The 25920-nt window shown below is 44.0% G+C and overlaps 1 protein-coding gene across 2 annotated transcripts in view; it reads right to left on the reverse strand.

Moving 5' to 3' along the window:
* PLCXD3 (phosphatidylinositol specific phospholipase C X domain containing 3) overlaps positions 1-25920 on the reverse strand; it is a 141312-nt gene that overhangs the window by 41956 nt on the left and 73436 nt on the right. The window contains exons 1-2 of one of the 2 annotated variants that reach the window (XM_045022391.1): positions 20720-20839; positions 10910-11618 (exon numbers count right to left, since the gene is read on the reverse strand). In XM_045022391.1, coding sequence (XP_044878326.1) covers positions 10910-11618; positions 20720-20750 — 740 coding nt within the window. In that variant the 5' untranslated portion in view covers positions 20751-20839. Of the gene's footprint in view, positions 1-10909; positions 11619-20719; positions 20840-25920 lie in introns of those variants that run through there. The other variant, XM_045022390.1, reaches the window with a different exon arrangement.

A 25920-nucleotide genomic window follows, 5' to 3' on the forward strand; every position in this document is an offset into this window, starting at 1 on the left:
TAGTAGCGATGATTAGGTAGGATCAAATAGAGAAAGAGGCTAAAATAGGGAAAGAACATGTTAAAAATTATTTAGACAAGTTAGATGTCTTCCAGTCACCAGCGCCTGATGAAATGCATCCTAGAATACGGAAGGAGCTGATTGAGGAGATATCTGAACCATTAGTGACTATCTTTGAGTAGTCATGGAAGATGAGACAGATTCCAGAAGACTGGAAAAGGGCAAATATAGTGCCAATCAATAAAAAGGGAAATAAGGACAACCCTGGGAATTACAGACCAGTCAGCTTAACTTCAGTACCCGGAAAGATAATGGAGCAAATAATTATGCAATCATTTTGAAAACACCTAGAAAATAATAAGGTGACAAGTAACAGTCAGCATGGATTTGTCAAGAACAAATCATGTTAAACCAACCTAATAGCTTTCTTTGACAGGGTAACAAGCATTGTGGATAGGGGGGGAAGTGGTAGATGTGGTATATTTTGACTTTAGTAAGGCTTCTGATACTGTCTCGCATGACCTTCTCATAAACAAACTAGGGAATTACCACCTACATGGAGCGTCTATAAGATGAGTGCATAACTAATTATGGGAATGGTTTTCCAAACAGTTATCAGTGGTTCACAGTCAAGCTGGAAGGATATATTGAGTGTGGTCCCACAGGGATCAGTTCTGGGTGTGGTTCTGTTCAATAACTTCAACAATAATTTAGATAATGGCACAGAGAGTACACTGATAAAGTTTGCAGATGATATCAAGCTGGGAGGGGTTTCAAGTGCGTTGGAAGATAGGATTAAAATTCAAAATGATTTGGAGAAATGGTCTGAAGTAAATAGGATGAAATTCAATAAGGACAAATGAAAAGTACTTCACTTAGGAAGGAACAATCAGTTGCACACATATAAAATGGGAAATGACTGCCCAGGAAGGAATACTGCAGAAAGGGATCTGGGCATCATAGCAGATCATAGGCTAGTGAACATTGGGGCACCGTTGCAAAAAAAAAAAAAGCAAACATCATTCTGGGATGTATTAGCAAAAGTGTTGTAAGCAAGATACAAGAAGTAATGCTTCCATTCTACTCCGCACTGATTAGGCTTTAGCTACACTATTGTGTCCAGTTCTGGGCACCACATTTCAGGAAAGAGGTGACAAATTGGAGAAAGTCCAGAGGAGAACAAAAATGATTCAAGGTCTAGAAAACATGACCTATGAGGGAAGAGTGAAAAAATTTGTTTAGGCTTGAGAAGAGAAGACTGAGAGGGGACATGATAACAGTTTTCAAGTACATAAAAATAGTTACAAGGAGTATGGAGGAAAATTGTTCTCCTTAACTTCTGAGGATAGGACAAGAAGCAATGGGCTTAAATTGCAGCAAAGGCAGTTTACACGTTGGTCCTTAGGAAAAACTTCCTAACTGTCAGGGTGGTTAAGCACTGGCATACATTGCCTAGGGACGTTGTGGAATCTCCATCATTGGAGAATTTTAAGAGCAGGTTAGACAAACACCTATCACGGATGGTCTAGATAATACTTAGTCCTGCCATGAGTGCAGGGGACTGGACTAGATGACCTCTTGAGGTCCCTTTCTGTCCTACAATTGCAGAGAAGAAAGAGGTTGGGAACTCAGGTGAGGGAGCACCTCCCCTGCTCTGCCAGTGCACCCCAACCTTCCTGCACCCTCAGCTCTGCCATTGTACCCCAATCTCTCTGCAACCCACAGGTCTGCCAACACACCCCAACTACTCTGCCAACATGCCCCAACATCTATTCACCCCACAGATCTGCCAATGTGCCCTAAGCCAGGCACAAATCCTGCACCCACCAACCATTTCACTTGATTGTAAGCTCCTTGGGGCAGGGACTGTCTCTGTTATTACAGTGATGCAGCAGCGCCACCTTAGTTAAAGTTGTGTCAAAACTTCTGTTTAAAGGTTGACCTTTCTAAGTTCTCTAAAATCAACATATTTAGACTGATTCTTTTGAAATTTGATGTGCCTCAGGAGAGTGGAGGGTAGGGTTAATGACCCAAATTTGGGATCATTTACCCACATGACCTTTCTTCTGCTCTGCTGGAGCTGGCAGTAGCCAATGGGAATTATTCACATATGCTCTAGGTGCAGTTAGGATGTTAGGTTTACATACACTATGTAGTGGAGGCAACAGTGGGGCCGGCTTGATAAAAGTGTATTTGTGATATGAGGACATGTGTGGATTACTTTGAGGTGTGGGACAGAGCTGTGATTCTGATATGAGAAGATCTCTGTATTCTACCCTCTTGTGTGTGAACAAAGGAAAGAGCTGCATGACCTTCAGGATCCAATGTGTGTCATTTCAGTGCAGAACTGTGTATGTTACACAATTAGTATGGCACAGGGGTTTATTACAAAGGGTATGGGCAGTAGCTAACTGGGATATGAGAGCTGTCTAAGCATTTATTATCTGCACGCACACCAAAAAAATGAGTGTGGTCAGTGTCAGGTGCAGCTGTATTGAACGGTGGAAGTGGCAGTTAGCTCTGCTTGGTTGAGGTGTGTTGGTGAAATCTGTGAATTACTTTGAGGTATGTGATTATGAGGAGAGCTCTATTTTCCACCCTCTCACGTGTGCGAGGAAAGACAGGAGGTGCGTGTGTGCCTTCAGGATGCGCTATGCATCATTTCTATGCAGAATTGTGCAGGGTCGTGCTGGCCGCAGGGCCTAGGGCTTCTATTACAAAGGACAGTGTCGCCACTCACTGCGGTGGAATCAGAGAGGATTCTAATGCTTTAATGGTGGTTAAGTGAAAGTGTAGGTTAAGATGGTATCCTGGGAGCAAGTGTAAGGGAGTTGTAAAAGCTTTGAAGTTGTTCTTAGAGTGTACATGTGTTGTATTCTTTCTGGGGAGTTGGATAGGTGTGTGAGTGTACGCTGGGATCTAGAACCTCCTGAATCTTATAGCGCCAATGGCCAGTGTAAGTATCTGCTCTGTGCATACTGAGGCACTGCTGAAATAGGGTAGTGGGCAGGTGGCATGGGCCACTTTGTCCTTTAAGAGTATTAGATGGAATCTTGTGGGTGAGAGTGAATGGGCTGCAAAAGGAGGTGAAGACTTTGTATCATTTTTCAATGCTGGGGTTGGTATGTGGGTTCACGGGGCATATTGGGGCATTACTGAAAGAGGGTAGAGTTAAGGTTGCATGGGCAACGTGAACTGTGCATTTCCTGGTTTACAGAAGTTTGAGTTTTGCTCCTCTAAATGTTGTGCAAGGGGACGACCTACCATCAAGCAACCTGAATTCTGCATTAACATAGTTTTTTGTCATTAATTTAAAGGTTTGCCTAAGCTAGCACTGGATTTCTTTCATACTGGAGGATGTCATTATCAACTATAAATGAAATCCATCTTGACACTAAATCTGAAAAGGTTTTTTTTTGTTAATCTTAGTGTTCATCTTGTAACACAATTGAAAAAGGGTAGGACTAAGCAGGCAATGACTTGTCTCTTTCACAGGACGTACAAAACAGCTAGGCGAATCCAGACCGCTATACAGATAAATGTACTTATCTTTGAGGTCAGCACTTGTCTGCATTTATTAGCTGTAGAATTATCAGAGTTATCTAAGTAATATTGGAGAGAGCAAAGAAAGCACAACTGCTTTAAAATGGCCATTTGCAGTTTCACTGCCTCAGCCATGTGTATTGAGGTATGCATGACCTCATCTTTGAGACAAGCATATGCTAGGGACAGGATAAACCCAAGTGAAAGAAAAGTTAATTTTTGATAATGAAAAATATTTACCCCTCTCCCTATACCCAGGGATAACAAGTGCTCAGAAATTACTGTGATGGGGTTATATAAGAACCTACACAATTATATAAGATCTTATAAAAGGGTTGCAAAACAAGTTTTCTATGTCTAATGTGCTTGTAAATTACACACATACCACAAAAGGAGTGTGTGTGTGTGTGTGTGTGTGCGCGCGCGCGAATCCTACGATACTAACCCTTTGACTGTTGAGCTCTAAAACAATTTCTCCTTGGCTGTAAAACTGACTGGTTATTAGTATGTGCTTGGATGCCTAACAAAGCTTTCCACCTATAAGGCTTTTAAAAAAAATCATTGTGTTTTTGTATTCTGCTACATTCATTTATACTGTTCCAGATGCATTGAATATGACAAGAAAACACTGAAGAGGGAAAATTGTGTTGATCCACTTATACTCAGAAGCTATGGTAATGAGTCCAAGAGAAATACCCAGAACTACAATAAAACGAACATTGGGACATATCCCAGAAAGTGCTGTGCAACAGCCACTATTTGTGTTTATGTTCCAGTAGTGTCCACACAAGCACACACACACACACACTCTCTCTCTCTCTCCAAAAGCCAGTCCCTGCCTGGAAGAATTTACAGTCTAAATAGTCAGAACAGTCACAGGGAGAAAGGAATATTAAGGATTTGGCTCTTTGCGTAGTTTTAGAAAATATATTCATATGCCAGAGAAGTGAACTACTGCTTTGGCTTCATAAAAATGGCTAAGGACCACCAATCTTGGTCAACAAAAATGAGGGTAGAGAGGTAGTGCGTTTGTATAAGCCTAAGGTCCCAAGCAGGCAGGTTGATATGTAGGACACCAATGTAATCAGTAAATCAGGTCAAAAATGGTAACTTTTGTTTTCCTGCTTCAAGGTTTGGGTTACAAACGCCAAAAGCGTGCACCTCCAGCAGCAAAGGAAGCTACGCTAGGGTGAGAAATGACTTGGAGGTATGGCAGTGCCACCTACTGAATGGTGAACACCACTTCTTGCACCACATGGGATTTTTCTTTGAATGACTCCCACCTACATGCCAACTAGGTCTGACCCTACTTGGCTTGTGACAGCAGCCAGAGATGATCCCTCTGCAGGCAGCCTCTCTTGGCCCAGTTATCCTTTTTTCTCCTTTCTTAGGCTTTGGTTTTAATCAAAGGTTCTTATGTGTTTTTGTTTTGTTTTGCCTTGGTTGCTAAGGCAGAATGGTACATTTTTAGTGTGGTAGGCAAGGATTTAGTTACATGTCTGCTGAGGGGGGCATTATCCTTAGAGATTAATTTGGAAATAAAGTATTACTTTTACAGAGATGGGTGGATTTGTGTGTTTTCTGGTCTCCAAACCAGGAACATTAAAAGTACCTCAACATTCCTGAATTCTGTAAGGGAGCTATGTTATTCCACCCTACAGTCTTCAACTTCAGAGACAGCAAGGGTAAGAACAGCTCCAATGTCATTTACCAGGTTCAGATAAAATTGGCAATTTCACTGAAAGTCAGAAAACAAAACAGATTCATGTAAAGTACAGCTTTGTGTGTATCAAAAAGGCTCTTTCACAACTGTCTTTCAGATGTGCTAAAGGCAGCTGTTTCACTGTTAAGTTAATTCAATAAGCAAAGGGAACGTAATTCATTTGGTGTGTACTGTTTGCTAATCAAAGAATATTTCTTGGCATGTAAACTGTGCATGACAGAATGTTAAGCCTGAAAACATATTGTTAGTCCTCAAAGTTTTTATCAGCTCCAAGAAACATAACGTACAATCATGTGAACGATTCTTTTCATTAAACCACTGAAGGCCAATGCTGTTGTATAAAATTCCAAGCTGCACTGAGTTTGTGGTCATACGAGGAAGCTCAGAAGAAAAGACTTTCCCCCCCCAAAATCTGGGTAGGGGAACAGGGACAGGTGATATTATAAATTTCTCCTTTCAAATTATTGTCCCACTGACAGTCATATGCAAAAATCAATAGCAAAGGCTCTAAGCAAATAGTGTATCTATCTGTTATAGATAAACTTCTTTTATCTAGGTTACCATAATCCTCCCATATAGTACATCTGCTACAATGTCGACAGGTGTGGTGGGGGAACAAAACCATTTTCCATTCTGAGAATGGAGGAGGTGGGGATAGCTCAGTGGTTTGAGCATTGGCCTGCTAAGCCCAGGGTTGTGAGTTCAATCCTTGAGGAGGCCACTTAGGGATCTGGGGCAAAAATTGGTCCTGCTAGTGAAGGCAGGGGGGCTGGACTTGATGACCTTTCAAGGTCCCTTCCAGTTCTAGGAGATTGGTATATCTCCAATTATTACCTAGAAGGATTGATCAGCATCTCTCTATAGCTTCATCTGCATTAGGGGCTTGTTCTGTTGCATCTTGAACAAGTGGGGATGCTCCAGTGCAAGCTACATTGGTACAGGGCATCTATACCAGCCATCTTGGCTTGGCTGCAAGGAGCTGCACTGTCTCTACATGCAGCACTCACCTAGGGTTGCCACCTTTCCAATTCCTGGTAACCTGACCCCCAAGGCCCTGCCCTGTCTCTTCTTCCCAAGACACCACCCCCTGCTCCTCCTATTCCCCTAAGGCCTTCCCCCATCACTTACTCCTCTCCCCCCGTCACTCGCTGGATCGTCTCAAGGAGCCTGCCTGCAGACAGGAGGTGGCCCTGGCTGAGCAGGGGCTGGCATAGGTTAATGACTCAGCACCTCCCCCCACACCACGGTAACCGGGCTTTTGGGTGCCCTTTAGGGTTACCAGGTCCCCAAAAACTGGGCACCTGGGAGCCCTAAATGGCATCTGGACACAAAAGCCAAAAACCGGAGTGTCTAGGTAAAAACTAGATGGGTGGCAACGTACACTCGCTGCAAGCACTGAAAGTCTCTATGGTTTGCTGCACCTATCCCACTATTCTCAGCACACTCCGTGGAGCAGGTGCACACAGGAGATAGTATACATGGTCTCTTCTGTTCACAGTGCAGATGCCAAGGCAAAAGGGCACCAGACTCACCTTCTGAGTAGGCCATTGCTGAACCAACTCCAGATCTAAATGCTTGAGGGCAATTGTAGGAGCACCATTACTCTTGGGTGGGGATGATGCACCAGGAAACTAGGAGCTGGATTTAATTATTGTCATTCACTTATTCCAGTTTTTTAAAGGTCAATATTTTTTCCTATTCTTGTTTTAATACTCTTTGTTTTGTAGTTAAATGACTGCTCCCTTTTCTCTTGTGTTCCCCTGTGGGAGACAGAGATTAAAGTGGTCTAGGTGTGCGATGGCAGGGAGGGTATCCCTGCCAGCTCCTCAGTGGTGCCCAGTTGGCAACCCCTGCCCTAATCCTTCACTTCACACAGTGGGGCTCAGAGGATGGATTGGTTCTTGGTGGGATGAGTGCCTGGTTTAGTGGGGAGCTAAATGGATCTACTAGGGGACAGTGCGAAAGGGATTGTGTGCTGCATATCCTTTAATTCATGACCCCTTTGTTTTCCAGATCTCAGGTGTGTGGAAGATGCTGTGAGGCAGCATTTAAGCCCAGTAAATAAGTACACGTGTGCATGCACGCTAGGTTAGCGGTCTGCTATCCTTTGATGTTTGTGCTTTGCAGATAAATCCTCATAGGACCAAACAAACAAAGTTTACAAAGTTTTACCTGCCTTAAATAATAACAAAGATGTATTTTCCAGCCTTTTACTGCTTTGGAAGATTGGGGTGGGGATGGAGACAAAGAAGTGGGCAACTGTTGAGGAGGGACAGAGCCAAGCAGATACCAGGCATGTTTGCCTCAGGTTGTTGCAGACCTGTCCTGAATGGGGGATGTGCACTTCTAAGACTAGCTGAGTAGTCAATGGCTCTTGAGCCTACAAGCAGCCAGTAGGTAAGCGGCTTGACAGATGGCAGAACGGTCTGAGCTACCAAAGCAGTCACTAAAGCGTGGGCAGGAGCACCGTGGGATTACACTGGGATGATAAATTGCTCTGTTGTTGCTGCTAAGCCAGTATTTGCTCTCTGAACTGACACTGCAATAATACAGTCATATGGTGGTGGATAAACACCACGCTTAGCCTTGTCCAGAGCAAGCACAAGCACAGTGGTGGTGTGAATAATTATGTGCAGCTGCAAGCTCTTTTGTAGGTGCTACACAACGTGATACAAGTGTGCTGGGTGTTGTGTTACTGTTGGCAATGCCAAAATGCTCTGGCATCAACAAGGAGATGCTTTAGTGTTTAGCTACCAGTCAGGCATATTACAGCTTCTATTAGTATCCAGCAAAGAATGTCTGTGTGTGTGCGCACACATGCGTGCTGTTTTTACTATATAAATTAGCAAGTACTGTATAACATAGAAAACACATAGTAGCTGTCTACTCTGCCCTTTTCTGAGTGGCTACATAGTTCAGACTATGGTGTGGTATGTAAAGTTTTCCCAGTTAATTAGAATGTGCCTTACTGCATCGGGGTAATGAGTGTTGCATACATGCATGACATGCAGTGTGGATTGCATGCTTATAAACTAGTAAAATCTGAATGCAGAGATAGTGAGAAGAGTTCTATATTTAGTAGTACTGTTTTGCTTCCTTGGATTGCTCATCTATCTATTTTTGAACAGGATCACAGTCATATGGGCTACAGCTCTGGAATATTTGATCTTCACTTTCAAAGCAGTTATCACAGTGAGTTCGGTGCTATTAACTGTGTAGATCTCACATACGCTCCCATCGGCTGTACCCTGCTGTGCAGTATTTTTGCATAACTAATGAAATGTCATCATTCCTGGCAGGCAATATGTCATAGTTCTGAAACATACTGAAGGTTTGTTTCTCTTGCAGTTGTTACAAGAGGGACTGGGGGAATAAATCTTTCAGACTAGTTTGGATCCACACTTGCTGCTTGTGGGGAAATCTCAATTATGGTTTTGAAAGCCATGATCACCAGATACTCCTGCCCGATTACTTTTTGACATTTCAAATGTGTGAATTAGTGATAGGTTCAAGTTCCATGCAGAAATGAGATGCTGAGAACACAGAGATTCAGATTATACAAATCTCAACCAATCATTAAAATCTGGACTCCATTCATGCCCTATTTTTTTCCAAACAGCTACAAAAAAGACCATTCTGAGCAGAAGGAAACAAAAACAGATTCTTGCGGTCCCCCCCCACCGTGGCACTGCAATTTTAAAAAGCATTATTCCAGTAATGAGTGAGAGACTGGTGGTTTGTCACTTGTGCTACTGAAGTTTCAATAGTAAAAGCCTCTGACAAAGCAAAGGAAAGGAACAGGGGTGCTTTCTAGTGGCACAGTAAAGGTACATCTACACTATGATAAAAGACCCGCTGCACAGCCTCAGCTGGCCTGGCTCAACTGACTTGGGCTTATGCAGCTCAGGCTGTGTGGCTATAAAGTTGCAATGTAGAAGTGCAGGCTCAGGCTGGAGTCCAGGCTCTGAGATCCAGCCAGTGGGGAAGGGCTCAGAGCCTGGGCTCCAGCCTGAGCCCAAATGTCTACATTGTAAGACTTTTAGCTCCATAAGCCCAAGCCCTGTGAGCTCATGTCACCTGACCCAGGCTCTGAGACTCAGTGCCACGGGGTTTTTTTAATCACAGCATAGATGTATCCTCAGAGACATTCCCTTCCCCAAGGAGCTGATAGATTTTATATAGGTGAAGCATGTAGCAGTATCTGTGGGTCAGGTTGCACAAGCATTTCTGTTCTGAAGTCATTTTTTAATTACTTACATCATTTTTTGCTGTCATATCATTTTGGCTGAAGTTTAATCTTGTTTTTTTTCCAGCCTGAATTTGGGAAAATGGTCATAAAAACAGTTCAGCCCCTTTCAACTAGGAGGGAGTGTTTGGGGGTGTGCATCACAATTATTTGGGAAAAGTGGTTTCATCCTTAGCCATTCATCTTATGGAAGGAGACAGTATTCCCTCTGGACCTTTCCAACATATGTGCATCTTTGCAAAGAGAACAAAACATTACCAGACCATTGTTCCTCATTATAACTGTTTTGTTTTGCAATGCTCTTGGGCCTTAGGCAACTGGAAGTGGGACTGCAGCACCTATGGATCAAAGCTAACCTAGGTACCAAGAGCCATGAGCCACAACAGCGCGGATTTCAGGATGGGTTGAGCAAGTACCCAGGGTCCCGGGTAGGTACATACTCAAGTGGTGAGCCCTTCCTGATATCTGTGCTGCCACAGCTTCATCACTATTGGTACATGAGCTAGGTAGATTATAGCTAGCTCCAGTATGTCGACACATGATGCAATCACACTTCTGATTCCAGTGTAGACGTGTCATAATGGTAGTGTGGTGGCCACCTGAAATTTGGCAGGCACATAGTCACAGAGAGGTGCCTTTAGGTGATTTGGTGAAAATTGGTTGTGATTTGTCCAATCACAAACTTTTAAATAATTATATTTCTTATATGCGCACTGATTTTTATAATATAACAGCTAATAACCTGTCAACCTTCTGTTCACTTTGTGCATGCATAAGATCCACAGGGAATCTTACCTCTTTCTATATGATGAATGCCTGAGTGTTTGGGATGGAAATAGACTCTAAAGAGTCCAGCCACATTTGACATGATGTGTGAAATTAAATAAAAAAGGATGCATGGCTCTGTCCTATGTCTGTCCACTGGGTGTGTGAAGGTTTGTAAGGAAGAAAATTTTTCATTGTCTGGCTTTGTTAGAGACAGAACTTGATATTTCTTTCTCCTGTACCTGGAACTAGTGCCGAGAGCCAATAACTAAACCCAGGCCAGATTCAGTTATTGCATAGATTTGCCCATACCTAAAAAGCACATTTTCTGAATAAATATTTGCAGTGTTAAAAGGTAAGAAACAAAATGTGGGGGGAAAAAAAGCATCCAGAAAGAATCAAGACTTTGTTTACGCTTTAGTGCGAATTCTCTTTCCAGGTAAAAGCACTCATCTTTCATTGTTGTTTCCTTTAAATGCTTGAAGATCACCTTTGAACTTTGACTCTAACCCATCATAGCAGAGAAAAAAGAAATTATCGCTCCTATTATGGAAGATTTAGCAGATCAACACAGAGTTATTGACATATAGAACACAATCAATCTGAACACACAGTGCCTTCTAGACACTTACCTTTCTGTGATTGTTTCTCTGAGTCCACTAGTAACACCCTTAACCACAGTACTAGCTTTGGGGGTCAGCACCACTTGAGATATAAAAAAGGAGCCCTTCTTTCTTCTCTCAATGATTGATGCCTGAAGAAACTGAATCAGTTTTTCTGGGTCTGTTGTGTTTGCCCAAGGAGCTGGCATCATCTGCCCTGGCCAAAGAAATGGTACCTCAAGAGCCACTGGACTGTGATAAAATACCAACACTTGGTAATCCTTCTCCCACAGGTACTGGAGACTTACTTCTTGGGCAAATATAGCAGGGCACATTTTATTTCCAAAGGTGCCTCTGAGCATTTGGACCAGGTTCTCATGATGATATTTCTGCATCCCATAGAAATGATTGAAGTCCAAGAAGACCACTTCTTTATGGTGGTCAGTCAGAAATGCGTTGATCTCTTCAAGGCCCTCATTGACTTTGGCACTGAATAAACCATGAGCAAAGTAAAGTTCATTGTCAGGGTCTCTGGGTTTAGTGGAAATTCTGAGATCAAAATATCGTATACCTGCACCTAGCTGGCTAGTAAAGTTCATCGTCTGTGTTGCCAACCACTTTCTCATCAACTTTTTAGCCACAGTCCCAAATACGGAGACAAAATTCTGGACAGTTTCTGGTTGTTCAGGTCCAACTGGAGAGGCTTCGTCGATGTAGAAGCTAAAGGAGTCGTGAGACCCTACAAATATAACAAAACAAAATCAATGTTGCATTCACACACTTAAAGTTATAAGTACTCCTCTCTTTCAGGATAATCTAATTTTCTGGTCAGCACACAGATACTCTAAAATTGGCCTTTTCCCCCTACCATCCCCACATCCCGCCCCATACATTATTTTCATTGAATCAATATTCACATGTGTTGAAAGTGAATGAATTTAGGGGAGCTAAATGAAATGTGCATTACTTTCATTACTACCCCTTACTTATGCCCTTAGTACTACTGAAGTCAATGGGCCTGATTCTTAGTGTAAGTCAGGAGTAACTACACAAGTCAGTCAACTTGCAGAAATGTGTAATACCTATGTAAATGAGAAGAGAATGAGGCCCAATCAGTGTGTTCACATGACTAATGGTTAGCTGGATCCAGACCTTTGTGATGAGCAAAAATACATATCCTTGAAATTTAACAAAAGCAAAAGTTTTCAAAAGCCCTGAAGTGACTTAGGAGCACAGATACCATTTTCAAAAACACCTAAGTCCCACTGACTTTCAATCAGGATCCTAAACCAGTTACTTTTGAAAATTATATCCCAAATCTTTGCACTCATGGGAGAAACAGTGTAAGAATGATAGTGTAATAGCTATAGCTGATGCAGACTCTGTATTCCATTGCTTAGAATGAGGAGGTTCATTGTGTACTTTGAACAATGATGGATTGTAGTGTACCTTTTTGTGTGCAGAGGTTAATTGCATTGCACATTTTTTAAATTTGTATTACCAAAAAAGGTCAACACCACCTCCACTTTGCACTGCACAATTTCCTTAGTTTCATGGATTTGTGTTTATTTTGCAATATTCACTTACTTTGTATAGATTGCAGCCACTTTGTATGAAAATTGCAACTACAGTTAAGGGTGTTAACAATATCTAATAAGTTTTCTATAAGGGGACTATATCTTGCATTGCAAGAACCATGTGATCTAATAGGTCTTTTTCATTATTAAGTACTGTGATGCAGTCTAAAGGGAAAGGTGACAGTCTACATTAATATGGTCACTACTCTTACAAAATTGTGAAATATTGTATACAGTATGCCTTGTGAGGTGTCATTGGAAAAGTTGTAATCTGCTAAATATTATCATCTTGTTACAATGTGCATATTGACGCTGTGTGTGGAGTTATGAAATTTTGCTCTGAGTTTGTAACTCAAACATGTTTTGGGTCTGAGAAACACCCACAGGCTAGCTCTTTAGAAATAACAAAGCAGGTGTAAACAAGGACATCTGCATGTCAGCCCTTAAGACCCCTCAGACAGCATGTAGGCAAAGGTGCAAGCTAGAATCCGCAATTCAGATGATGGACAGATGGCAGAGTAATATGTCATGAACTGCCTGATCTGTAACACAGCCAGGATTTTTTCCAGCCAAAAGGGTCAAGGTATAAAAAGAGGAAACAAAGGCCTCTGGCTACCTCCTTCCTACCCCATCTCTGAACTGTTAATTCTGAGAAGGGAAGTTTTAAACAAAAGGACTGAAGTCCCCAAAGCTCCTTGGCAACCCAGAGAGACACAGAAAACTAGATTTTAACATTCCTGCTAACATTTTGGACCACATACTCTGATACAACTGAAATGTGTTCTACCTGCCTTAACCTTTTCATAACACTCATTTATTTTCTTAGTTAATAAATCTTTAGTTAGTTTACTAAAGGATTGTCTACAACGTTGTTTTTGGTGTAAGGTCCTTAGCATCCATTGACTTGGGTGAGCAACTAGCACCTTGGGGCTGGAAGAACCTAATGTGTGGTGATTTTTATTTTAATAACCTTTCATCACAGAAGTCCAGTTTGTCCGAGTGGTAATATGGGCTGCTGGAGGGTCGAAAGGGACTGCTTGTGGCTCCATATTAAGCTAGTATAGTGATCCGGGAGCACACATTTGTTGCTAGTTTGGTTAAATCCTATTACAGAATAAAACTCTAGTGTGGGAGCGTCTGCCCAGTTTTTGTCAGTCTAACCTGAAATTGGCCTTCTCAGCTGTGATCCACACCAGGTACAATAATAAGGCTGCCAGGTGTCTCATTTTCAACTAGAATGTCAGGTTGAAAAGGGACCCTGGCGGCTCCAGTCAGCACCGCTGACCGGGTGGTTAAAAGTCCAGTTGGCGGGGCTGGCAGGCTCCCTACCTGGCTCTGCACGGCTCCCGGAAGCCTTGATATGTCCCTCAGGCTCCCAGGCGGAGGAACGGCCAGGAGGGCTCTGCACACACTGACCCCGCCCTATGCGCCAACTCCGCAGCTCCCATTGCCCAGGAACTGCAGCTAATGGGAGCTGCAGGGGAGGCAGTGCACATCACGCAGCGCCTCCTAGCTGCCCCTATGCCTAGGGAGATGTTGCCACTTCCAGGGAGCCCCCCAAGGTAAGCACTGCCCAGAGCCTGCTCCCCGCACTCCCTCCCATATCCCAACCCCTGCCCCAGCCCTGAGCCCTCTCCAGCACCCAAACTCCCTCCCAGAGCCCACTCCCCACACCATCTCCCACACCCAACCCCCTGCCCAGCCCGGAGCCCCCTCCTGCACCTTGAACCCCTCATTTCTCGCCCCTAGCCCAGAACCCCTCCCCCTCCCACATCTCAACCCCCTGCCTCAGCCCAGAACCCCCTCCCACACTCCAAAGCCCTTGGCTCTACCGCTCAGCCTGAAGCCCCCTCCTGCATCCCAAATCCCTCATCCACAGCCCACCCCAGAGCCCGCACCCCAATCCCCTGCCCCAGCTCAGAGCCCCTTCCCACACCCTGAAGCCCTCATTTCTGGGCCCACTCCGGAGCCCGCACCCCCAGTGAAAATGGCTGGGCTCACCTCCTCCTGCATCCCAACCCCTTCCCAGCCCAGTGAAAATGAGTGAATGAGAGAAAACAGGGCTTTGGAGCTGTGTTCTGGCTTTGCTCCAGCTCCAGGCAAAAACCTGCAGCTCCACTGCTCCGGAGCTGCTCTGCGCTCCAGCTCCGGGCTCCGCTCCAAAGCCCTGGGGGAGAGCAAGCGACGGGGGGGGGGGCACTGAGCAGGGGGCAGGGCCTCAGAGAAAAGGCGGGGCAGGGGCGAGGCAAGGGTGTTTGGTTTTGTGAGATTAGAAAGTTGGCAACCGTATATGGTGACAACTACCATTAGCTTTTGGTTCATCATCACAAAATGAACAAAAATTTACCCCTCTTTCCGACTGTCATTCTGCATTCTATTACCTTGCCTGGGATGGGTTTATGGAGCCCAAGCACAGCGGGCAACTCTGTGGGTGAAATTTATCAGAGTGAAAAGGGCCTGTACCCAGACCTATCCTGCATTTTGTGCAAATCTCTTTGAAGTCAATGGGACTTTTGTGCCTGGAATGGGCTGCAGCACCAGAGTCATAAAGTTTCAGGCCAGAAGGGGCCACCAGAACAATTAGCCTGTAGTCAGACCTCCTTATATCACAGGCCACCAACTCCACCCAGCAACTGCACACTGGACCCAACAACTGAAATGAGACCAAAGTATTACAGACCACAGAAGACTGGAGTTATGTGCCACAGACAGAGAATCAATCAGAGGGACCAAGGTGCACCAGTGCCTGAGGCAGGGAAAAGAATCAGTGAGATATACCCAAATAATCCTGGCAAGTGACCTGCAGTCTCGCACTGGAGATGAAACTGAAAAATTCCCAAAGGTCACTGCCAATCTGACCTAGGGGGAAATTCCTTCCTGACCCCGCATATGGTGATCAGTTAAATCCTGGACATGTGAGCAAGAACCAGCCAGCCAACCGCCTGAGAGAGAGAGAGAATGCTCAGTGCTACCTCTGGACCTCCCCATCCAATGTCCCATCTCCAGCTGTGGCCATCTTTCATGTTTCAGAGGAAAGAGATACAAAACAAAAAGCCAAGAAGGTATTGAGGAAGGTGGGAACCCCTCCCTCACCCCTAAAGGTGGCCAGATGTAACCCTCAGGAGCTTTTAGGAACATAAAACTAGGCTCTGAGTAATTCAAATTCCTAGCATCAAGGGTGGGATTTTCATCGACGCCTAAGCGTCAATGACTTTGAAAGCATGAAAGCTGTGGCAAACAACATATCACGGTTAAAGAAGTCCCACAGCCTGCTCATTTCTGGATACCATATTAGCTAAACCATGATGAACCTTACACATTGCAATGACAGATGAATATTTTTTCCATGCAAAGAAGAACACCTAAGTCATTACTGCCCATCTCAAGCTTTGCTTGAATTCATCTTTGTTTATTCCAAAGAATACCCTCATCCAATATTAAAACCACTCCTACTAAACAACTCCTTGAAAGTCCCATTGTTTTTCCTCATTATCTTAACTGCCTCCTTCAACTGCATTTTATTTTAAATAAATTGCGAGCTGTGATTAACTTTTTTCTGACAAGTGTTGCCTTGATACCATATTCCTTGCACAGCTGGTTAGATCACAGAGATGTATGTGGTTACACAGAGATACCCTAATAGACTAGATCTGCATACAGAATTTTAATGCTAAATCAAATGGGTACCACCAATTAGAGCAGTGACTCGTGTTTCAACATATTACAGGAAAAATAAATGGAATACATTAAAGGTTCTGCTCAGGCTAGCATGTCTGAATCTAGAGATCAAAGCAAACCTTTTATTTAAGACTAGGCTTAGTTTATTGATACTATCCTGGAATGAATCATGTGAACATTTACTACAATGTATATCCTTAATCTAAAGAAAAAAAAGTCCCTTTGATTTCAGTAGGATTCTGTATGGAAGTAAGGATATCTACAGTAGCAGCTGATTGCAGGATTAAGCCCCAAATTTGTGGGAAGATAGGAACAGACCAATGGTCTAGTTCAGTGGTTTTCAAACTTTTTTTCTGGTGACCCAGTTGAAGAAAATTGTTGATGCCTGCGACCCAACGGAGTGGGGAGGAGGGGCTCGGGGTGTGGGAGAGGCTCAGGGCTGGGGCAGGAAATGAGAGGCTCATGGTGTGTGTGGGGGGGGGGCGGGTCAGGGCTCTGGGCTGGGGCCGGGGATGAGGGGTTTGGGGTGCAGGAAGGGGCTCTGGGTTTTGGGGGGGGGCTCAGGGCTGGGGCAGGGGATTGGGGCATAGACTTACCTCGGGCGGCTCCCAGTCAGTGGCACAGAGGGAGTGCTAAGGCAGCTTCCAGCCTGTCCTGGCCCCGGAAGTGGCCAGCAGCAAGTCCAGTTCCTAGGCAGAGGTGCGCAAGCAGCTCTGCATGGCTCTTGTCTGCAGGCACCGCTCCCCTCCCAGCTCCCATTGGCCAGAAACTGGCGAAGCCAGTGCTCGAGGCAGGGGCAGTGTGTGGAGCCCCGAGCCACCCCCCCCACCTAGGAGCCAGACCTGCTGCTGGCCACTTCTGGGGCGCAGCGCAGTGTCAGAATAGGTAGGGACTAGCCTGCCTTAACTGGGCAGCATCGCTGATGGGACTCTTAACAGCCTGGTCAGTGATGCTGACCAGAGCCGTCACAACCCAGTGCCTTACATTCCATGACCCAGTACTGGGTCGCGACCCACAGTTTGAAAACCACTGTCTAGTTAGTCTGCTAGGTTGCCTCCAGTAGCCTGATGTTCCAGAGGAAGGCATACAACTCCCAAAACACACCTGGTCATGGAATCATAGAATATTAGGGTTGGAAGAGACCTCAGGAGGTCATTTAGTCCAACCCCCTGCTCAAAGCAGGATCAACACCAACTAAATCATCCCAGCCAGGGCTTTGTCAAGCTGGGCCTTAAAAACCTCTAAGGATGGAGATTCCACCACCACCTGAGGAAACCCATTCCAGTGCTTCACCACACTCCTAGTGAAATAATGTTTCCTAATATCCAACCTAGTCCTCCCGCACTGCAACTTGAGACCATTGCTTCTTGTTCTGTCATCTACCGCCACTGAGAACAGCTTAGCTCCACCATCTTTGGAACCCACTTTCAGGTAGTTGAAGGCTGCTATCAAATCCCCCCTCAGTCTTCTCTTCTGCCGACTAAATAACCCCAGTTCCCTCAGCCTCTCCTTGTACGTCATGTGCCCCAGCCCCCAAATCGTTTTCGTTGCCCTCTGCTGGACTCTCTCCAATTTATCCAAATCCCTTCTGTAGTAAGGGGACGAAAACTGGATGCAATACTCCAATTGTGGCCTCACCAGTGTTGAATAGAGGGCAATAATCACTTGCCTCAATCTGCTGGCAATGCTCCTACTACTATAGCCCAATATACCGCTGATCGTCTTGGCAACAAGGGCACACTGATGACTCATATCCAGCTTCTCGTCCACTGTAATCCCCAGGTCCTTTTCTGCTTAGCCAGTCGGTCCCCAGCCTGTAGCGGTGCATGGGAGTCTTCCTTCCTAAGTGCAGGACTCTGCACTTGTCCTTGTTGAACCTCATCAGATTTCTTTTGGCCGAATCCTCCAATTTGTCTACATCACTCTGGACCCTATCCCTACCCTCCAGCATATTTACCTCTCCCCGCCAGCTTAGTGTCATCTGCAAACTTGCTGAGAGTACAATTAATCCCATCATCCAGATCATTAATAAAGACGTTGAACAAAACCGACCCCAGGACCAACCCCTGGGGCACTCGGCTTGATACCGGCTGCCAACTAGACATTAAGCTGTTGATCACTACCTATTGAGCCGGACAATCTAGCCAGGTTTTTATCCATCTTATAGTTCATTCATCCAATCCATACTTCTTTAGTATAGAAGTCATTATTGGTCAGTACAAAACAGTCATTTAAATTACTAGAGTCAAGAGGAACAGCACAAAAGTCTCATCGCAGACGACTAAGCTTGTCAATATACACTGTTTAACTTTTGTAAAGCAACCACAGACAATACAGAGGAGGAGGAGGAAATTCATTTAACAGCTGGCAAGCTTCTGAATATTTTCAGCCAGGGAAATTTAGAAAATAATTTTTTGTACTTTTAGTATCTATGCACAGGCTCCGGAGTCCAGTGAGCTGGGACTTTTGGGGGCAGGGACGAGAGGAGAGTGCCATAACTTTAGAGACATTATGTCACGTTGTGCAGATTGGACAGGAGGAAGTCATTAAAAGGTATCAAAAGACAAATGAAATCAAACTACTATTTGGTTTGCTGATTGACACTATGTATTGAACAGATGTGATCATATCTGGAACTGATCATGATGATATAAAAATTCTTCCTAGTTGGAAATTATAACTGACTCATAACATCCATAGGTATAAGGAATTTGAACAGTTCCTTCCAATATGATTTATCATGCACTTGTCAACATCAAAATTTCTCTGTCTTCATTTTGGCCTGTTACCTTAACAAATCTACTCATATGACTGAGATTCTAACATCTTTGCACCTGGTAGAAAAGTTATCTGATGGTCCTCATGCCATCACATCTAATTGTCAATATTCCTGATGATGAGAGGATCTCTTACAACCATCACCTTTATTATATAGCAAACTGGGTTCCGTTCTATTGTAAAGATTAAACTTGGTGGGTGAGGAATCCACCTCCCCCTCCTTCCACTAGAAAGTGGGTTTTTAAGGACAATTGTCTGTCTGTGTTCTTTCTGTCCACTGTGACACTGGCTTCCATAACTGAAGGAAGGATGACATTTCTGAGGTAAGGTTTCTCTGGGGTACATTAATTGAAACAATGATAGATTTAAAAATACAATCTTTCTCTGTCTTTCTCATCCTCCCCTTTAGTGTCCCATGCTTCAAGGAAGTGTATTTGCATTCCCAGAGGCAGAATGTGGAAGCACAGTTCAACGGACAGAGCTCAGGACTGGAAACCTGCCATTCCTTGAGTTCTAATCCTTGTTCTACCACTGACTTGCTGTGTGGTCTTGGACTAGTCACCTATTCTTCAACTGCACTCTAAGGACCAGAAATCCCCAGGCTTGCTACAGGTTCTCTGTGATGCTCCAGTTTCCTTTCAAGAGCTTTGGGATGTATTATGTTCATGTAGTTAGATTAGTAACTGCAAGAGCCCTGAAGACAACTTCCTGCACATGGAAGGCTGCTGATCTGCACCCTTATAATCTGCATCACAATAGTGCCTAGAGGCCCCAACCGATATTGGGCCCCATTATATAGGTAAGTAACAGCTAGCAAGAGAATCTCTGCTCCAAAGAGCTTACAATTTAAACCGACAAAATTAGACCATATTGCAATTTTCCTGCAACATATATTCTGCCACAGGCTGCCTCCAAGAAGGGTTAGGTGATGGAGTGGCAGCAGGTTAGTGCAGTGCTCACTGGTAGGCTTTTTAAGTTGCAAAGGAGAAGATGACACTCACTCTATCTTTCACTCAGAACAAACTCTTTTTATATTGACTCACCCTATTTCCATCTCAATCTTTTCTCCCTCTCTCACACGCGCGCACACACACAGCTTCTCACTGCTCTGCCAACTTTTTATACCATTTTTCACTACAATCACTCAGTTCCCCCGCAATCAGTCTCGTCAAGGATTGGCTTTCGTTCCTACATTTACAGCTCTTAATCAGTCACTCCAATTTTATGTACTCAGCAGTGGTAACATGTTTTCATAATTCTCATTCCAAAATAGCTAGTCAGAAAGAAACTTGAAAAATAAAATGCTTACTCACTGGATTTCCACTCAATCAAACTCCGTTTTAGCATGGAGTCACCCTGTGTATGTTTTTGTTGCTGACCTCTCAACTTTAGAAGTAATTGCAAATGACGCTTAGAGTGTCTGCAGCATACACAGTTAAAAAAATAAAGTGGTCAATTTCAACCATTAAGACATTAAGCTTTGATGTACTTACAGGTAGTCAAGCATTATTTAGATATTCAAGAGTAGAGTGTACTGTATGTAACATCTAGCGTGCAGGCAAAAAGCTTCTGGTACTTTCATTAAGGAAATGGTCTTAGCTTTCTATAGTGAATTCTTTTAACAGGACAACTGGGAATATGCAGCCTAGTTATCAACATATTTATAGAATCCCTGGAGGGCTAAACTCCCCCATTTAAAAAATAATTGGACTCAATGGTGGAAAAAGGACCCTAAGGGAGAATGTATTTCAGTTTAGAAGTTGTTTCTTTAGTCCTCTAGGGATTTACTGAAATACTGGCAACCTACTGTTTCCTGGCTCCCAGCATTGTCCCGTCATTCATAAAAAGGGCAAGCATAGATGGACTTTGGTATGTCTCTCTCCCTTCACTGCCTCTCGGTAAATGCTTAGATCCTCTTGCTTAATGGGGGTCTGGTGACTGTCACTGACAATAGTTGTCCTGAAATGAAATACTTCTTCAAAGCAGTGCCAGGCTCCATCACATCCTCAGTCACGTTCTCAAGCCATAGCAAGGCACAAGTAGGATACACAGGTCTGACGGATTTTCTGACACTGTAACCTCCAAATCTTTTTCAGAGTCAGTCACTGCTTCCCAGGATAGGGTCTCCCCATGGGTGATGTGTGAACCCCCCCATTTGGGGAAGCTCACCCCCTAGCCTCAGCCCGCCCCTTCCACCCAAGGCCCCGCCCCTTCCCTGCTGGAGCCCCTGAGCTCCCCACCATGGCTGGAGGAGCCCTGCCCCAGCCAGCTCAAATCCCAGCTGCCCCGTCCTAGCCCTGGGCTGGATGGGCAGCCCCAACCCCAGAGTGTTGGGCGGCCCCAGCACTGGCCCAAGTCATGCCGAGTCCCAGGCAGGTGGAAGGCCCACCCTAGCCCCAGCCCCCACCCGCTTTAAGCGAGAGGCTGATAAGGGTGGCAAGAAGAGCAGGGACACCGTAGGGAAGAACAGGATGCAGGAGAGGGCCTTGGCATGGAGCATGGGCAGGGCTATGCCTGGCTGTTTGGGGAGGCTTAGCCTCCCTTGGCCTGTGATACTGGCTGCCCATGGGTCTCCTATCCTGTAAATTTGGCCTACATTCTTTATTCCTAGATGTTAAAGTTAAAAATTACCTAGACAAATAGATGTCTTCAAGTCAGCAGGGCCTAATGAAATACATCCTAAAATACTCAAGTAGCTAACTGAGGAGATACCTGAACCATTAACGATTACCTTCAAATACTCATGGGAGAGATGCCAGAGAACTGAAGAGGGCAAATACAGTGCCAATCTATAAAAAAGTAATAAGGACAACCTGGGGAATTACAGACCAGTCAACTTAAATTCAGTACTCAGAAAGATAATAGAGCAAATAATCAAGCAATCCATTTGCATATATCTAGAAGATAATAAGGTGGTAAACCACAGTCAGAATGGATTTGTCAAAAACAAAATCATGCCAAACCATCCTAATAGCTTTTTTGGACAGGTTAATACACCTTGTGGATAAGGGGGAAGCGGTAGATGTGATATACCTTGACTTTAGTAAGGCTTCTGATACTGTCTCACATGACTTTCTCATACACAATTTAGGGAAAAATTATGACTAGATGGAGCTCCTGTAGGGTGCATGTATAAACGGTTGGAAAATCATTCCCAGAGAGAAGTTATCAGTGGTCCATAATCAATCTGGAATTGAGTGGGGGCCTGCAGGGATCAGTTCTGGGTCTAGGTCTGTTCAATATCTTCATGAATGATTTAGATAAATGGCACAGAGAGCACACTGATAAAGTTTGCAGATGATGCTAAGCTGGGAGGGGTTGCTAGTGCTTTGGAGGATAGGACTAAAATTCAAAATGATCTGTACAAACTGGAGAAATGATCTGAAGTAAATAGGATGAAATTCAATAAGGACAAATGCAAAGTACTCCACTTAGGAAGGAACAGTCAGTTTCACACATACAAAATGGGAAATGACTGCCTAGGAAGGAGTACTGCGGAAATGGAAATAGGGTTATAGTGGATCACAAGCTAAATATAAGTCAATAGTATAACACAGTTGCAAAAAAGCGATCATCATTCCGGGACATATCAGCAGGAGTGTTGTAAATAATTATTTTGTTCTACACCCCACTGATAAGGCTTCTACTGGAGTATCATGTCCAGTTCTCGGTGCCACATTTCAGGAAAGATGTGGATAAATTGGATAAAGTCCAAAGAAGCGCAACAAAAATGATTAAAGGTCTAGAAAACATGACCTATGAGGGAAGACTGAAAAAATTGGGTTTTTTTAGTTTGGAGAAGAGAAGACTGAAGGGGGACATGGTAACAGTTTTCAAGTACATAAAAGGAGGTTACAGAGAGGATGGTGAAACATTGTTCTCATTAACCTCTGAGGATAGGACAAGAAGCAATGGACTTAAACTGCAGCAAGGGAAGTTTAGATTGTACATTAGGAAAATCTCCCCAACTGTAAGAGCAGTTAAGCAGTGGAACAAATTTCTTAGAAAGGCTGTGGAATCTACATCACTGGAGGTTTTTGAGAACAGGTTAGACCAGTGGTTCCCAAACTTGTTCCGTCACTGGTGGGCCGAGCCGGTTTGTGTACCTGCCACGTCCACAGGTTTGGCTGATTACGGCTCCCAGTGGCCGCGGTTCGCTGCTCCAGGCCAATGGGGGCTGCGGGAAGCAGCACGGGCCGAGGGACGTACTGGCTGCCACTTCCAGCAGCTCCCATTGGCCTGGAGCAGCGAACCGCAGCCACTGGGAGCCGCGATCGTCCAAACCTGCGGACGTGGCAGGTAAATAAACCGCCCCGCCCCGCCAGGGGCTTTCCCTGCACAAGCGGCGAACAAGTTTGGGAACCACTGTGCTAGACAAATACCTGTCAGGAATGGTCTTGTTATTAGTTAGTCCTGCCTTGAGTGCAGGAAACTGGACTAGATGCAGGGCTGGCTCCAGGCACCAGCGTAGCAAGCTGGTGCTTGGGGCGGCACATGGAAGGGGGCGGCATGTCCGGCTCTTCGGCGGCGGGTCCCTCACTCCCTCTCGGGGGAAGGACCAGCCGCCAAATTGCCGCCGAAGAAGCAGCGGTGGCAGAGTCACGATCACGGCTTTTTTTTTTTTGGCTGCTTGGGGCGGCAAAAACCCTGGAGCCGGCCCTGACTATATGACCTATTGAGGTCCCTTCCAGTCCTGCCCTTCTATGATTCTATGTACACATTTACATTTATCCATATTAAAATGTGTATTGTTTGCTTGCACTCAGCTTACCAAGCAATCCAGCCCACTCCTAATCAGTGACCTGTCCTCTTGATTATTTATCACTCCCCTATCATCTGCAAACTTCATCAGTGACGATTTTATATTTTCTTCCAGGTCCTTGATAAAGATGTTAAACAGTATAGGGCCAAGAAGTGATCCCTGTGGGACCCCGTTGGAAACAGACCCGCTTGATGATTCACAATTACAGTTTGAGACCCAGAAGTTAGCCAGCTTCTAATCTATTTAATGTATGCCATGTTAATTTCATATTGTTCTAGTTTTTTAACCAAAATATCATGCGAGACCAAGTCAGACACCTCACAGAAGTCAGAATCAAGTTAGTTTGGCAGGATCTGTTTTCCATAAACCCATGTTGATTAATTACATTACTCTCCTTTAATCAATCAAGTCCCATATCAGCCATTCCATTATCGTGCCTGGGATCGAAGTCAGACTGCCAGGACTATACATTACCCTTTTTAAATACTGGCAGAACATGAACTTTCTTCCAGTCTTCTGGAACTTCCCCAGTATTCCAAGACTTATTGAATAATCAACACTAATGGCCCAGTAAGCTCACCAGTGAGGTCTTTTAAAACTCTGGGATGCAAGTTATCTGGACCTGCTGATTTTAAAATGTCTAACTTTAGTAGCTGCTGTTGAACAGCCTCTTGAAATACTAATGAAATGGTAAGAGTGTTATCATTATCATCAGCCATGACTACCTCATCTGTTATCCCCCAAATTCAGAATATTTATGCAATACTTTGAGCTTTTCTACATTATTATTTATAATCCTACTATTTCCATCTAGTAGTGGACCAATACCATTGTTAGGATTCTTTTTGCTCTTAATATACTTTAAAAAAATCTCCTTATTGTCCTCAACTCTAAAGGCTATAGATTTCTCCTCCTGTCACTTTCTTCTGTTATCAGTTTTCTTCAATTCCTTGCTTCTGATTTATATTCATTACTGTTAACTTCCCTTTTCTTCTATTTATTATCCATATATTTTAATTTTTTTATAACTATTTTCACTTCCTCGCTAAACCAGGTCATTTTTTTAACAATATGGCTGTCTTCCTTGATTGTGGCTTTTTGGGCTTCTAGTAAAGTGTTCTTAAACAATTCCCAATTATCATTCACATTTTTCTGACTTGCATCTGAAGAAGTGGGTATTCACCCACGAAAGCTCATGCTGCAAAACGTCTGTTAGTCTATAAGGTGCCACAGGATCCTTTGCTGCTTTTACAGATCCAGACTAACACGGCTACCCCTCTGATATTTTTCTGATTACGTTCTTTCTCCCAGTTGACTTGGCTCATAATTGTTTTCAGCTTTGTGAAACTGACTCCTTTAAGGCACCTAATATATAGACTTTATTCTGTTTGTACATTATAAATATGATCCAGTCACAATCACTTGTACCTAAGCTACTATTAATTTTTAGTTCTGTGATCAGTTCTCCTCTTTATTAGTCTAAGTTACAGCTGCCTGCAAGAGCTGCCCTGCGGCTGCATGCAGTACTACCAGGAATCTCCTTATCCATGACTGCTGCAGACCTGCCCCCAAACTCCCCTACAGGGGATGGTTAATGAAATGTATATTTGAGATACACCCCACACTTAAATTACCTAAAAAGTGTGTGGGTGCATGCGTGCAAGAGAGACAGATTGGGGGGAGTGTCTTTAGGTCTGTCCCAATTCCTACTGCAGAAACAAAGTTCAGTTACTTGTTTCAAGGTTACCTTTGTAAGGAAGAAGGCTAGAAACTTCCTTTTTAAACAAGTTAATAAATAAAAGCAAGCAAGTTGAGATTCTCCTTTGTATTTATAGCTCTCCAAATAGGGTGCAAGTGCTACAGCTATGGGTTTCATGAGGCCAACTGCACTGCTGAGGCAATTTAAAAAAAAAAAGGCAATATAAACACATACAGCCCTCCTGACAGCAGGTTTCCCCTTCTTTGACAATTTTGTTAGTCTCTTGTAATTATTTGTGTAGGAGGAAGTGTTGCAATGTTTTCTATGAAATTTTACAAAGTTAAAAAGACATCACTGAGTGTAGAAACCCTTCCACCTCTTCCCAGTCAACCCACCACCCCCAGACAGCTTTCAGTTTAGAACTTGTACAGATAAATGAAAGCATGATGGGAGATTATTTCAAAGGCAAGCCCTTTTTGGGTGCTTCAGCACAGAATGGTTAATTTCACCAAATGTGAAACCCTATTTAAGAACCCTATTCTACATT

Source organism: Mauremys mutica, chromosome 6, assembly GCF_020497125.1.
Source record: "Mauremys mutica isolate MM-2020 ecotype Southern chromosome 6, ASM2049712v1, whole genome shotgun sequence".
Lineage (NCBI taxonomy): Eukaryota > Metazoa > Chordata > Testudines > Geoemydidae > Mauremys > Mauremys mutica.